The 16,037-nt window shown below is 39.2% G+C and overlaps 1 protein-coding gene across 1 annotated transcript in view; it reads left to right on the plus strand.

Annotated features, from left to right (window-relative positions):
* Positions 1–16,037, plus strand: part of LAMA3 (laminin subunit alpha 3) — a 121,207-nt gene that overhangs the window by 65,133 nt on the left and 40,037 nt on the right. Inside the window, exons 31-41 of the mRNA XM_069779178.1 lie at positions 149–275; positions 359–498; positions 863–978; positions 1,508–1,719; positions 2,553–2,757; positions 5,275–5,419; positions 6,208–6,348; positions 7,745–7,909; positions 10,684–10,785; positions 11,875–11,958; positions 12,915–13,145. Of these exons, the coding sequence (XP_069635279.1) occupies positions 149–275; positions 359–498; positions 863–978; positions 1,508–1,719; positions 2,553–2,757; positions 5,275–5,419; positions 6,208–6,348; positions 7,745–7,909; positions 10,684–10,785; positions 11,875–11,958; positions 12,915–13,145 (1,668 nt within the window). The remainder of the gene's footprint in view (positions 1–148; positions 276–358; positions 499–862; positions 979–1,507; positions 1,720–2,552; positions 2,758–5,274; positions 5,420–6,207; positions 6,349–7,744; positions 7,910–10,683; positions 10,786–11,874; positions 11,959–12,914; positions 13,146–16,037) is intronic.

The raw sequence follows: 16,037 nt of genomic DNA on the forward strand, positions 1-16,037 counted from the left end.
ATGCCGTATTCTTTGAAGATAGTTTACTTGCCGAGAGATGCTAAACTCCCTCTCTTTCATTGCAGGTAGGTGGCACAGAGCAGAGCTCATAAACGCAAGAATATTTCATGAAACAAATATACTATCAGAGCTGTTCTTGTTTCTGCAGAACCAGATCACCTTGAGTGGCAGAGTGCCCCGCTTGGGCAGATACGTATTTGTGGTACACTTTTATCAGTCCGCACACCCGGTGTTCCCCGTGCAAATGCGTGTGGATGCAGGACATGTGTGGTCAGGTAAGCATCTGAATTTCATCTAGTTTCCTTTCTCAGCATGTTGGCACATGGAGCATTTTTTGGCATTATGTTTTTTCTTCTAGGTTCCTTCAATGCTTCATTCTGCCCTCATACGTCTGGCTGTCGGGATCAGGTGATTGCAGAAAACAGAATTGAGCTTGACATTTCTGAACCTGAGGTCTCTGTTACAGTGATGATACCTGATGAAAGAATGCTAGTTCTGGTATGTTTATTACATGAATGTACTTGGAAATGTTACCCTCAGTTTCACCATTCATTTAGAGATAGATGCAAAGATGAAAGCCAAAAAGAAAGAATTTATCCTTTAATGTTGTGTTTCACATTTTTAGGATCTTGTGCACTGCTTCTGTTTTATTTTAAATTTTTAAGATACTATACACTGCTTATAGCATCAAAACTCTGGGGGGAAGATAAGTATATTTTCCTATTTTCTTTCAGTTAAAATGTTACAGATTTTGAGAAAATCCAGAACACATAATGAAGCAACGTTTAAATATATAAATACCTTGGCTTGTGTCTTTTGCTTTTCTCTGAAATGTACAATTTAGCTTTCTTGTTGTTTCAAGGAAAATGTCTTAGTTGTTCCAGCAGACACCTACAGTTACAAAATTCTTGACAAAAAGACAGTGGACAAGTCATTTGATTTTATCAGCCAATGTGGACGAAACAGTTTTTATATTGAGTAAGCATCACTTTCTAAAAAACTGAATGTCGACAAGAAGCTGGGAATTAATATTACTTTTACTCTGTATTAAAGACATATGTATAAAGTCCCCATCATTATGCTACATTACAATGCTTTTAATGGCTTATGCTGGCCCATTAAATTTCCGTGAGTCATTTTTCCATGACTTTCTATTGTAAATGAATTGTAAAGGTAGAGCTTTATTGCTCACCATACAAAAGAGGAAAATCTGTGTCATCTTTCTGTCTTTGGTATTTCCATCTTTGGTATTTGGTATTTTGCTTGGCATGTCTGAACTGATATAACTAATATACGCACTTTCTTTGAAAAAAATCTCTTACCTGCCTGTTCAAAGCCATTCACCACTAACTTAATTAAAGTACATCCTTGCATGTGTACTGATGCCATCCTTATGTCAAAGAACTGTTTGAAAGACAGGACCCTAATTTACTGAACCGCTGCAAAGCACGCTAATAACAATTCCCAAGTGCCAGTACTTACATGATTTATATTTCAATTTAAATAGCCCAGAAGGATCATCAGCCTTCTGTAAGGACTCTGTAAGGTCACTAGTGGCTTTCTACAACAACGGAGCCCTGCCATGTAATTGCCATAGCGCAGGTGCCACAAGCCCTACTTGCAGCCCCCTGGGAGGACAGTGTATTTGCAGACCTAATGTCATCGGTCGTCAGTGCAGCCGATGCCGAAGTGGCTACTATGGATTCCCATTCTGCAAGTGTAAGTATATGCTTGGACTTGTTCAGCACCTGGCCCGACCTTTTATTTAATTCTCATTAATTACTGCATAGGTACCGCAGCCTCACTTTTCTTTATAGGGCATGATCCTATGAGAAGCTAGTTGACCCACCTCAGATTTAGCATAGCATAACTTTCAGTTTAAGGCAGAAGTAACCCCATTCCTTTAAAGCACATGTAGTTCACAATGAAGCGTGCCTTTGCATGTGTTGTCTGATCAGGCATATTAGGCCTACAGTTAAACTGGTTAAAATTCATATTGCCACTCTTTCAGTCAAATGGATTTTTCTGTGCTGACTGCTAAATCATTTCCAAGTTATTATTGTTTTATCCCAGTTTACACCTTCAAGATTTTCCATAGATAATCAGAGACATAACATTCTTAATTCCTCATATTCTGATGTTCTTCTTAATTACATCAACAGATTTATAGATTATACCAACAGTCCTCGGCTGCCTTCCCAGGTATTATGTTCGATGTTTATAAATGTTGCTTCATATAAGTGGTGCCCTTAACACCAAAACTTTGTCACTTAATCCTTGGCAGTTTGGGGAAGTGATTAATAATGCCTGTAGTGAAGTTAAGCAACCAATTTGTGGAAAAGAGCCAGGCACTAAAGCTACGCTTTGAAACTACTATTACAGTCACATAGTTGGTTTCCATGACCCTGAGCTTAAAATTAGTGAAAGAGAGAAAAGAATCATGTCCTTCATACATAAAGGTTGTGCGTGTTTGTTTTGTATGCAAGCTCAATAGGAGTTGATCATTGTAAGTTGAGATGTGATTGATTTGTGGAACATTTTCTTCGACCTAGTATGCAACTGTGGGCAGCGTCTTTGTGACGACATGACTGGTAAATGCATTTGCCCTCCACGAACTGTGAAACCAAAATGTGAAGTGTGCCAGAAGCATTACTTCAGCTATCACCCTCTTGCTGGCTGTGAGAGCTGCAACTGTTCAGAAAGAGGAGTCGTTAATGTGGCAAGCCCAGAATGTGAAAAAACCAATGGGCAATGCAAGTAAGTTTGGGTTAGGTGCATTATAAACAGTGCACAAGTGGTTTGCTTCACCATTCTTTTCAGGTGTTTGGAGGAGATGTGGGAAACTTTGATGATGGTGAATAAGGGTTTAAACAGTGCTTGGCACTAGTGGTGACTCAGCTGTTTCAGGGACACCTGCAGTGTGGAAACTTGTTTTTTGCGCAGGTAGCTAATGGTGGGATTTGAGATTCCTGGACTTGCATTCTGTTTGCCAGTGGCTTGCCATGTCACTCATGGTAAGTCACCAAATCTCTGTCCAGCTCATATGACTTATCCAATGGCAGTTAGTAGCAGACTGCAGGTCAGAGCTCCTGACTTCTGGGCACGTACATCATTTGTAATGGTGTACATTATTTCCCAAATTCTTAAAACTTTGCAGTTGACCTTCTACAGGCTGATGTCTGGATTTAAGTCTAATGATGTTTTTAAGTACTGTAAAGCTTGAATGTTTGCAATGAATTTTGAGAAACTTTGATGATAGGTGTTGTATGTATGGAAAATATGGTTCAGTTGGAGCCATAGGTGATAATTGCCCTTAAAATTATGCCTTCTGTATGACATATGCTTATTTTTCTGTAAGTCAGCATGCTGAGACGAGAATAAATTCTTCAGTTTTCTCTTACTTACATCCTCTAAAATAGGTATAGCATACAGCCACAACCATAGAGAATGATCTTAAATTCAGATGCTGTCATATCAGTATAGTTGAACATTTCTATTATATCCTTGGGGAGATCGAGTCCTTAAATAGCAAGTACAAATACTTGATAGCCAGTAGGTTGTGTAAGGCCAGGATTAATTCACTTTGATTGGTTTGGCTACTTTAGGGTCCTAACAAAGAGAAATTTGTCCTTCCTGCTCTGCCATTAAGCCTGTAAATATAATAGAGAGCACTAATTTTCAGAGAATGCTCATATTATTTCCTGAATTTAAATTCTTTTCCTAAGTCTTTCCTTTCCATATGAAGTGAATAATTGTCTTATCCCAAGAGCAAAACAGGAGTCTGTTTTCATATTTAGAAGCTGATGTTCAGGGTTAAAATGTAGCATATTGCGTATCTCCTGATGCACTCTCAATCTGATTAGTCTCTGCTTTCATTTTCCCCATACAATACAAAATAAAATCAAAATAAATACTATGCAAAAATAAAAAGGGCTTAGCACATTTCTACTTGACTAAAATTGACGATAATTTTCGCAGAAATAGTCACATTTTTTCATTTCAGTGAAAAGCTGTATTGCCTGATTATAATGGTGATATTTTTCATGTGCAGCCTAATTGGAAATATCAAAAAAATGACAGCAAAATTTGACATTTAGCAAATACTTTTGGAGTGATTGCTCAAGTATATAGCTCACTACTACATTCTGATTAATACTTTTCCTTCTGTGGATTACATGAGGTTCAAAGTCTCCATCCAGCTCCAGTTATTTGTGCATTGGGTTAATGCATTCAGAGAGACTCTGAGAACCTTGCCCATTGTTTCGTGAATTGAGTAATTGCTTTCATATATTAACATGAAGTGCAGTCTACCTTGTCCACTTACTGTAACTGTTTATTTCCACTAAATTCATAGTGTTAATGCACATATGAATTTGGTGCTGAGAGCCAAAAGAGACTCCACCAACTTGCTGAGACTTTTAAAAATTATCCTATTACAACTGAAATGTAGAGATGTGGATGGTGGCGGTGGCGGTGGCGGTGGCAGACACTCTTTATCAATGGATCCTTACTCTCTTGAAACCTGCTTTGGGCAGGTACAGACATTTTACCAGCACAGACAGGAGGAAGAGGGATCATCAGACCTACATTTTCACTAGTTTTATTGGACTGTGCAAGTTTGTTGTAAAGGTAGGATGAAGTAGCTGCTGCCCTGGAAAGATGTTCTCTCTTATCCTAAGCCTTGTTCATAGCCTGGTGTTGGTTTTTGCATCTGCTGTACCTCACCTAAACAAATTCACGGCATTCAGCCTTCACTATGCACAAGTGGATTATATCCTTTGTGAACAGTTGTAAACTAACTCAAGCCTTGTGGCAGATTAAAATCTCCGTAATTATTCATATGCCTGGGATTCTCCACCTTTTTGCTAGCAGGTGAGTGCCCTGAGTAATGCCCAGACACATCCTCCAGCTATAAATCTTCTTCCAGCTCTGCCTGCCTGTGTGCAACATCCATGTTTCACACCTTGGTGTATAGAGAGTAGTTCTGCACTGCAAGCACTGAATAGCTGCAGAACTCTAATTCTGTTGTGAGCATTTATCTCCTTCAAAATCAGATCCATTCCTGATCAGTTCCATGACCATTTAGAACGTCTCACCATTCAAATCTGAGAACAATACTAACCTGCTGCTGTTTCTCGGTGGAAATCCTAAAGTTGTGTCATAGCCATGCAATCACTTCAAAGATCTACCTGCTTTTTGTTTTAATTTTCCCTTCCTCGCTGCATTCCTGCCTCCCCTGTTGACTCCCTCCTCTGTGTTTGTTTGCTGATAAAGATGCAAACCAGGAATAAAAGGACGGCGGTGTGATCAGTGTGCTCCTGGTACTTACGGTTTCCCAAACTGCATGCCGTGTAACTGTAGCAGAGATGGAACAGAACCAGATGTTTGCGATCCCCAGACAGGAATTTGTCTCTGCAAGGTCAGATAAATCAAATTACTTCTGCATTCACAAGCATCGTTTGCACATCAGTGACTATTTTGTATTTAACGGGGTGAATGAAGTGAGTTTATCATTAAGTTTTCAGTAAAAATTAAATGCAGCTGTACAAAACCATCACACCTTGCAGTAGGTGCACAGATTATCATGGTAGCAGTTAAATGCCATTTTTTAATGAGTTCAATGTTTGTCAGTTGTTCAGGCGGTCTTAGGCTTTGAAGGATGTTACAGAGCTTCAGAGTAGTTGTCCGTGGATTCACTGAGGCAGTCTGTACCCTGCACAGATCTACTTTATGCATCTGTATCTTGGCTTTTGGATGTTAACCAGGTCCCATGCTTTTTTTAGCCATATTATGTCAGTTGACATTTCACCACATCATTATATCCAGGAAATCTTCTTTTGTTCTGATCTGCATAATTAAATGTGATAAATGTGAACTTTCACAAGTGACCTTTTATATTGTAGGTTTGGAAAAGCCAGCAGGAGGGTTTTGGCAAGGAAGTTACCAGCTGTCTCTGACTAATATTTATTACTCAGTGGTTCACTTTATAAACTAGAAAGACAGCTTGTAACTAAGATAGTCTCCAAGAAGTCACTTTTATTTGCATTTGGAATATGTGTATCCAGATAATCACACGTTTTCGTTCACGTTTCCATACATTTAAGTAAATATTCTTTCAGAAGATTTGTTTTATGTGCAGGAGGTTTTGGGGGCCTCACCGAAACCAAAAGGAAGGCGCTGAGATTTCTTTCAACTATGCCTTAACAGGAGAATGTTGAAGGTGCAGAATGTGATACTTGCCGACCAGGATCCTTTTATCTGGACCCTTCTAATCCCAGGGGATGCACCTCTTGCTTTTGTTTTGGGGCAACCAGCAACTGTCGCAGCACAACTCATCGCAGAACCAAGGTGTATCCAACAGTTTTTTTCTTTGGTATCGTGAACCTACATTTATTCCATTAAGGAAATGCCAGATTTCTTCCAAAATAAAAAATACATTTTATTAGTTTCTAAGAATGAGAAATATTCTGCAAGCAATACTGCGGATTTAGTGCAGCCTTGTTAAGATTTAAGTGTAGTCTGAAAGTGCCTTTCAGCAGAAATGGCCCTTTTCACCTGTTTGTTTACAAATCACTGGTTGGACTGAAGTTGAGCTGGCCTTCTATTGCTTTATCTTCAGACACTAGTTCATCATTAAAGTCAATGGTATCCTTCAAGATGCTTTGATAAGCAGATGTGTCATTTTACATGTCTATATCATAGATGGATTTTGAGACCTAAGAAGTGTGTGACAGATTCTACAGAGATTGTAAAAATTGTCTTTTTTCCCTCCCTGTAAAAAAGACAGAACATCAAGTGTGAGAGAAGGAGAAGATAGATTTTTAGTAGCATAAATGGATGATAAGATGGCTGAAGATTGAAAAAGGCAACTGCCTGAAACAATGCAAGAGAAAGAAAAGAGAGAAGCAGAGTCCTAGAATGACGGATGAGGAGTTTAGTTTAGTCTTAGACATAGACTAGATGCAGTCTGGATTGTGGCACTTCACTGTTTACAAGCAAAGGGTGAAAATCTGGCCTCAGTGAAGTCAGTAGCAAGCTTCCATTTGCTTTAGGAAAATTTGCTCTGGTGATTACTTGTCCTCACCAAAGACTGTTTTTGAAAACATGTCTATCTTTTTGTTTTATTGCTCTGCCCAGCCAAGGGCAACCCACCACAGAACTGTTCTGGTACATATGCATTATGCTTTCTTTCCCCCAGCATAATGATAAATAACAGGATGTATGGTCTTTCATGAAACAACAGCCATGAACATAAAATGTGCATTAAAGAGCCAGAGTATTAGGCTACATTGCCTGCCTCTCCAAAATATCCCGCCATGCCCCGTCCCTCCCAGTTAACCTATCACAACAGGTCTGCACTCTTTATTTTACATTAGTGTCCTTGGTTTGGTTTTGGAACAGACTTAAAAAAGCACCTCCAAACTATATCCTTGGGTTTGTGTAGACAATTCCTAGTCAACTCCAGAAGAGTTGTGTCTTCATGTGATTGAAGATAGAATTCAGTCTGCAGGTGACAAACCTAATGCCCACATCCCAAGTAGCTTTGGCACATCTGTCCCACTTATGCTCTCTTTTGAGGTCCTTGCAACATCCATTGTGCAAAGACTTTAGGGTGGCTCTGAAGGGGTTGAATTTCATGCTAAGGGAATTATAGAGGGTAAACAATTTCTCCTCATTACTTGGTGCTGGTAAAGTTTAATAACGGATGAGACAAGCTTTTGTTTCCTTTATGTATTTTCATTAGTTTGTGGACATGAGGAACTGGCGCTTGGAGGCAGTGGATGAATATATTGACATTCCAGTCAGTTTCAATCCAGTCAGTAATAGTGTAGTGGCTGATGTTCAAGAATTGCCTGCTTCAGTGCACAGTCTATACTGGAAAGCACCACCGTCTTACCTGGGAGAGAAGGTAAATGACACCTAACAACTCATCTGTTTTAATAACGTATTCATTTTTTTGCCAGCATTGTTGATAAAAGTGTCTCACTGTTTTTCTTAGATATGTTTCTCTTCTTTCCTCATCAGATTCTTATCTCTCTTACCTGTCATGCCAGGAATCACAACATTTTACTATTGAGTATGGTGTTAAAATTATAACCAATAACACAGAATTAATCATCTTGGTGCCAGGGAGGTCTTTATGTGAACAGCACGGTCAGGAGCTATGGTTCAGGGAGCTTTTCTGAAAAGCTGCTTTTCTGAAACCCAGCACATGTAGAGCTTGCCAATGTGCCCGAGTATCCTTTAGACTCCCTAGACTATCTCCTGGGCAGATTTCCAAAAGAATAAAAGGTGATGACGTGCTCAGTGGCATGCAAAACCCCCAACCTTTTGCTTTCGATACATTGCTTGGAAAGAGCAACGCCTGGTTTTCTAACCTTTGTGTTCTTTGAACTGTTTGCTGCTCTTTCTGCTCATGCATGGGAGTAGTCTTTTGCTGACGGTTAATACCTATCAGCATTTCAGCCTGCGGATCACACTGACGAGGGGGACTTTGCTAGCGGTGACTTGCAGGCCCAGAGCCCCAGGTTCTCCTTGTTTGAAACTCTGACAGTGTTGATAGTTGCTAGCCACCTGTAGGACATACAGGCTTTTCAGATGCAATCCTACTGTCGCACAAGTGAAAACAAGTGGGATAGACACCACAGCATTAAAGATGGTACAATTTTTGAAGTTCCTCTTAGTCCTCATTTTAAAGATTAGAGCAGTGTTTTTCAACCTGCTCTCCTATGTTCAGAGGTATGTATCTTTCAGTTGACCAACACATTTAGTTAGGTTATTTTTTCTTGATGTTATAGAGGTTCTTGTTTCAATGTCTACAAATTGTTTTTCAAAGAAACTTCACGTTAAAGCATACATTATCTACTACAGTATTAAACCAAGAGGACTTTTGTTGTTCCCATAACACAATATAAAGCAGGCAATAACCCTTTTTATTTACATGGACAACACTGTAAATAAAATAGTTCTATTTTTGGACCTGCTTTTACTGTACACTGTGTATATTTTAGCACAGGCAATACTGCAGTAGTGACACCCCCCTCCCCCCCAAATACTATCTTGCTGCTAGTTTTACAAGCTCATAAATTTACCAGTTATTCATGTAACTGTATTTTGAAAATATCAGGTTTTGATCTACTTCCAGTGATACCACCTCTTTTGGAAAATGTGGACAAGATCACTCCAGGCATTTTTCAGTATGATGAGGGTATAAATAATGTTTTCCATTATCTTAAACTTTTTAACTAGTTCCACTGGAACATTAATATTTAGCAGAGTATATTTTCGTTCCTCTCTCTATCTTTTGTTTACAAAGTTAAAAGGCAATCAAATGTAAAATCTATAGCAGCACAGAAGCTAACATTGAGAAATTCACATCACTTTGTTCCCATTTTCTGCTCTTTTGTATTTTAACATTCTATTTAACAGACCACTCAATGTTAGAAAATAAATACTGTACATATAGAATACAGAGGGTAGTTTATAACACCAGTATTTTCCCATATATTTGAAAAAAAAAATATTCACACAGGGCTGTTTTGGTTGTGTTGGCAAAATATAGCCGATGTTCCAAATGATGCTTTTGAAAATGCAGTTGGCTAAAGATAACAGCATTAATTACGGCCCTGTGATCAAAGTAACAAATTTAGTACTGAGATGTCTGCTTTTTGTTTGTAATTCATCAAGATATATGGAAAGGAGTAGATTGAAGGCTGGTGCTTACCTGCAGAACACCAAAACCTGACAAAGCAGTTCTTCTTCCCATGTCAAAACCAAGCATAAGCTATAAAGGCAAACAGCAAGGGGTGCAAAACAAAACTGTATATCTGTGGCAAAACACCTGATTTCCCCTAGTACCCACAAAACTTCCTTCTAGGCTCTTCTTCGAACAAAAACTGTCTAGGCTGCACTTGGAGCTTCCTTTCCTCCCAGTTTGTTTTGAACTGAGTCACTCGTACACAACTCAGGGAAGCTGTTTGTCAGATGATTCAAACATACTGGCCTAAGTCTTTGTTCTGGACAGCAGCGTATGTGATTTGTTGGGTCTGAGGCTGCCTGTGGTTACCTGTAGTTGAGCCAAGTGTGGTTGCAGCTCAACCTACAGCAACGGTCTGTTTACAACAGAGCTGATAGCAGCTATCAGTAGAAGTCCTGTCCTCCCGAAGGTGGGGCAAAGATTTCCTAATAAGATTCGTGTTTGTAATAAGTTTAGAAAATGCTGGCCTATGAAAGCCACCTTTAAACATGCTTAGTCTGACTTTTCCTTTTTATCCATGGCTGTTCATGGGGTTCATTACCAGTGTCATTGTCAGTCTGACGCCTGCTCTTGATGAGCCAAATCTGTTCTGCAGAGTCTGGGGAAGAACAAAATTTATGTGAATATGTAATTTTTCCATGACACAGATGCTGTGATCCCAGGTATGAAAAAAAACCCCAAACCCGATGCAGGTACGCAGAGAACAGTAACGGGTACTGCTCAAAAAGTGTTGTCAGATACACAAAGTAAACAAAATAAAAAGTAATTTCTTCCATGCAACACATATTTTCATATTTGGTCTAACGAACGAAGAGTAAATATACTATTTACAGTGCTGGAAGACAGGGTAAACTTGAATACAAAGTTATATTAATATCAAGCAATGGTGCAGTAAAGTATCTCTGGTCTTGTGCATTTTATTATAGCTTTCTTCATATGGTGGCTTCCTTAGTTACCAAGTGAAATCTTTTGGCTTACCTAGTGAGGGCATGGTTCTTCTGGATAAGAGACCTGATATACAACTAACAGTAAGTTTTGAAATATCTTTTTTTTCTTTCAAGCAATAACAAAACCGTGATTTTTTTTCTGTTACCTGACAGCAATGGCAAATTTTGTTCCTATAGTGTGCTTAACTTTTACAGCAACTTGCTGCATTTCTATGAAAGTGATTTTAGTGCATTTTGCTCAAAGCCATCAATACAGCTATCTCTGTTGCCAAAGTAACATATTATTAAGCATAACTGACTTGAGAGCAAATAAAAAGATAAAACAGAATTTTCTCTGTAAAATACACCTGTGGAAAAAAAATTAATTAATGCCTTGTACACTTGTCAACAAGTATGGCCTTGACTCTGCAAAATATGTCCTGTGTTCATTGTGTAATTTATCTCATTTTCTGTGAGAATTTTCTTCAGCATACAATTAAGCATAATTATAAGGCTTCAAGGGACTGGAGTAAAAATTCATTTTAGGTTAACAGTTTTTTAATTTAACCACTTTTGGGCCAAAATTTGAGTCTTTTACAGTTTGTTGAAGCTCCCAAGAGGGTGGTCTTTTTTTCTTCAGACCATCAGAAATATTAATTTAGTATTATAGGATTCTCATTGGGAAATATGCCTCATGAAGTGCTACAGTAGTATCCGAAGTTGTTTGTGCACCAGGATGTCAGGTCAAAGAGTGTTCCTCAGTTAGTCTTATTCCCCTTCTCATGCCAGCCACAAATTTTGAAGGCAAGCTCTAATGATGATATCGGGAGGCAGCACCTTTTCTAACATGAAGGTGGGGCAGCAAAGAAGAGTGTTTGAAAATGCAAAAACGTTTTTACTCAAAAGTAATAACTAGTTCCTGTGAGAACTGGTCAGCATTAATTTAATTCTCTTGGTGGTTTATTTGAAAGCAAGGTTGTTAATAGGCAAAAGCACTGAAAACCTTGCTGACACTAGAGCACAGTGCTTGCTATACCACTTTGCTGACAAAACGACATATGGTTTTCCTAGTATTACTTAAGTTTTTATCCCCCAAAGAACAGAATTAACGTGCTTCAAATTTTATTGCATCTGAACGCTTTACCATAAAAAGTACTGAAATGGCAATGTTATATCCTCATTCTCACATAGGGCCAGCAAATGAAAGTTGTTTATATGGATCCCAACAACCCACTGCCAGACCGTCAATATTATGGCCGTGTACAGCTAGTTGAGGTAAGAAATGATAATGGAGTGGCCTTCCCTTTTCTTCCCAGTGGTATGTAAAAATATGCAGGTAGTATGTGCAGAAATGCCAAATACTTGATAATGTTAATAAATATAAACTTAAATACTGTAGACCTTTAAATATAAACATTTTTTTCTCTCTACTGCCACACTGAACCTAGGTTCATGTTCATGGCACCTAATTTTAGCACCCTTAAGTTAGGCATCTTGTCCAATCTAGCCCTTAGCACTCCCTCTGGGGCCAGTGGAGTAATACTGAACTAGTCATCAATGGAAGATGATTCATCACAGCCCCAGACTGTACTTAATAGGGATGGAATGAACTGTTATCTGTTTTCCTTGGTGTCTAGGTACCTAGTTTAGAACCGGTGTCCAACATTTAGGCAGGTGAAGTTAGCAGGTATTATTCCTACCTTAAATCTGTGATCAGAAGGTCAAACTGGGTTATTTGCGTCTCATGTATAGGCAACAAAGATAATGTTTCTTCATGCCAGATTCCATTTTCAGTAATGCTGTGTCTATTAGTAGCAAGACAGCACGTGAAGGCAGCCCTCAAAGATTAGATTTGTAGGACTTTGCTTACTCTTAAAAATAAAAGCATTTTCCCCCACCCTTTTATGGTTCGGTGGGTGATCCCTCAAAGAAATTTGGATGACTGAAGAACCACCTGTATGCTTCTTCACTTTTTGATACCTCAAAGCCATATGTACCTTGCAAAGTACAGGGTACTTCCCTTTTTGTGCTCATTATTCCTTTTCCCACCTATCCTCTGTCTACATTCATTATATTTATTTTCCAGACCTCTATTTCACCCACACCAGTTGGCACGATAGAGGTCTGTTCCATGGAGGTTTTTCTCCCTTTTTCTGTCATCCTGTCTTCTTTGCAGATACTCTTTTTAAGAAGCTGCGCGGCTGTGCTCATTTTGTACCCTTAATGTGCAGGGAAACTTCAGGCATGCCAGCAGCAATAACCTTGTATCCAGAGAAGAACTGATGATAATCCTGTCTAGACTAGATGGCTTATACATCAGAGGCCTTTACTTCACGGAGACTCAGCGATTAACCCTTGGTGAGGTTGGGCTGGAAGAAGCCACCAGCGCAGGAAGCGGCAGCATTGCATACAGTGTAGAGACATGCTCCTGCCCTCCGGAGTATGCTGGTGACTCATGTCAGGTAGGAAGCGTTTGCCTCCATGCTGTACCATTATGTTCTGTCTTGCCTACAGCTATATGTACTGGTTTAGTTAGAGGAACAGGCTAGTTATTAAAGTAATTAAACGTGCTTCTTGTACACATGTGCACTTTCAATGGGTCAAATACTTTCACTGTCTAAGAAGCACTGCAGGGTTATTCAACTTGTGATTGCTTTTGTGGAGATGTGAACATCATTTTACATGTGTAAGGCACTATAATGAGGGATTCTTCTGTGATGCCCTATGAGAGGCTGAATAACCTTGGTCGATACTTACTTTAATGGAGGGAAGGTCAGAATTTACTTGATCAAAGTCTGTGAGACCCTACACAATGGAGAAGATTCCTGGTGTTCCTTATTTTAGTAGGATCCAAGGGAATTAACCTGAACCTAGATAATTCTGGATACTTTCCTGGTTTTATAGGAAAATGTTTGAAAGCTGAAATTAACATATTTGCAAAAATATTTGGAGATATTTTTATGAAAGATAATGTAAACATTGCAAAGTAATACTGTTACCTGAAGAATGGTGAAATCCTAGCCGCAGTTGTATATCCTGTCTCTGATGCTGTTCCTGTAGCTGCAGTTCTTTTGGTTGTCACTTTGCTTAGCTTAGAGCTTGATTGTTCCCATGTGTAATCACCCAAGGCAGTAGAATGAAGTACTGGAGAGAGAAGCGGTGTACAGAGTGCACAAAATATGAGGAATTTTCTCTCAGAAAATAATTGAGGGTTACCATAAAGCAGCAATTGCTGTATTAACCTTGCAAATGTTTCTGAAATGAGAATGTAAGAATAATATCTAGACTGGAGCAGCTGCAGAGAGACTGAACAAAACATTTATGGCTGGCTTATGTCTCGTGTGCATCCACTGCTCAGGGCAGTTGTTCATCATCTGTCGAATACCATTTTGGAAATTTTTCTAGAAACTTATTTTTCCACACATTTGATGTTCTGGGCCACACACAAATTGATGAGCACTGACTGAAATTCTTACTGCCACCCCATTGCTTACTGCCGTGATAAACTAAGCTGCTGTGGTTTTTTATATAACCTCCTGGAAAGACATAGCCAAAGGAAGTGATCAAGACACTCACCTGGGTAGTTCATAAGCCCTGTGTGTTTATGCAGCATTACTCAGGCAGTGATTTACTGCTCTAATCACCTAGCTCTGTCTGGCTGCCTTAGTTGGGGAGGAGGTGATGCCTGCCACACCCTGACTTAGGTATATATTGAGCTACAGGAACTGTGGGGTTACTTGTTAACCTCAGGAACGGTAATGTGTGCTGTACAACTTGACTCATGTATAAAGTTTAAAGGTGGGGCCCATCACGGCACAGAGCCTCATTAATCTGAGTCAGAAGCTGGAGAAGAAGGGAGAGTATAAGAGAACGGGTGAGCACCGAAAGGATAGCAGCCTATGTTTGCAGTGGAGCTAAAGTAAAACGATGGCCCAAGCGCAGAGGCCGAGGAATGTAGGATGGCTGGTTGTCACGTTAGTAGCCCTGGGGCATTGTTTAGCACAAGATATGCAACAGAGGCTATCGTATCCTCACCTTCAGGAGGGGAGTCAGCAGCAACAAGTTCAAAGGCATTTTTACCTGAGACAGGTAATTTGTTCATTTTCCCTTCCTCGCTTGCTTCGTTCTTTCTCTTTGTTTTCAGATGAACTAATTTGATAACAACTTATACGTTACTTAATATATAAGTAATAAGGCTAATCTTCTTATATCTCAAAGTACTTTGCTAACAAAAGCATGTGCGAGAAGTTGCTTTTAAATTGTAGTTTACTTGAAAACGGTCAGCCTGAACTCCTAAGCACTTGAAAGTGCGTAGAGCTTTATCTTCGTGTGGAATAAATTTCTCAGTATCATGAATGCTGCTTCGAAAAAAAAGTGCCCACGTACTCCAAATGTGTTGTTTTAAAGACAGCATAAATAGAAAAACAAAAAGCTGCATAGATTTTTTCCAAGTGCTTTTGGATATTTTTTTAAAATGAGTAATTCATTTTGCTCTCCAAAAAGCAACTTTCCGTAAATAAAATTTATATGCATTAGAGCCTATATTTTACTTAGTCATTCTGTTTAATGTATTTCAGGCCCTGGTTTCTTCAGAAGCTGTGTATATTGGTTCCCTGTTGTTCAGGGAACACACTCACCCTTTTAATAATGTATCTGAAAAATTTCAAGTGCCTATTCTAAATTCAGTTCTTGCTCACACTGAAATCAGTATTAAAACCTGTTGATGATATTATTATTCTGCATACTTTTTTTTTTTTTTAATTTATCCCACATGTAAAGAAGGCAAAGGCTCCACTAGCAACTGTTGTTTAAAAACCAATAACTCAGTACTCCTTTTGGGATCTGCTTTGGGAAAGGTGAATTTTTTTTTTTTTTTTCTGGTAGTTACATGGTTGATAAATTCACTGGTTAATCCTGCCCTGCATAAATACTTATACCTCAAACCACTGGAACATGATTTGAGACACCATCCCACAAACCCTTTGCTCTTCAGATTAGTCCCATCAGTCTTGGTGGTGCAATTGCTATGAGAAAAGATTTATGGCTTTCAAGTTCAACTATCACTTGTTTTCTGAATGTTGCTGGGGCCAGCCCCTAACCGTGAGGTAGAGGCGAGGTGTAGGTACAGTGCAGAAGTATGTTGCTGGAGGCAGGAACCTGGGAGGTGTTGGCTTCATGGGGAGCACAGCTTTCTCCCCGCTTCCATACAGCCTCTGATCTTCCTTGCACCACACCAGCTTAGTTACTAGGGGAAAGGAGCTAGGGAATAGAAGGGATAGACTTATGTCCAGTCATTTTTGGTGTGGTTGGTGTGCCAGGAGGATGCTAAGCAGTGAAGGTGGGCATGAATTTTT

This window comes from Haliaeetus albicilla, chromosome 3, assembly GCF_947461875.1.
Source record: "Haliaeetus albicilla chromosome 3, bHalAlb1.1, whole genome shotgun sequence".
In the NCBI taxonomy this organism is placed as follows: Eukaryota; Metazoa; Chordata; class Aves; order Accipitriformes; family Accipitridae; genus Haliaeetus; species Haliaeetus albicilla.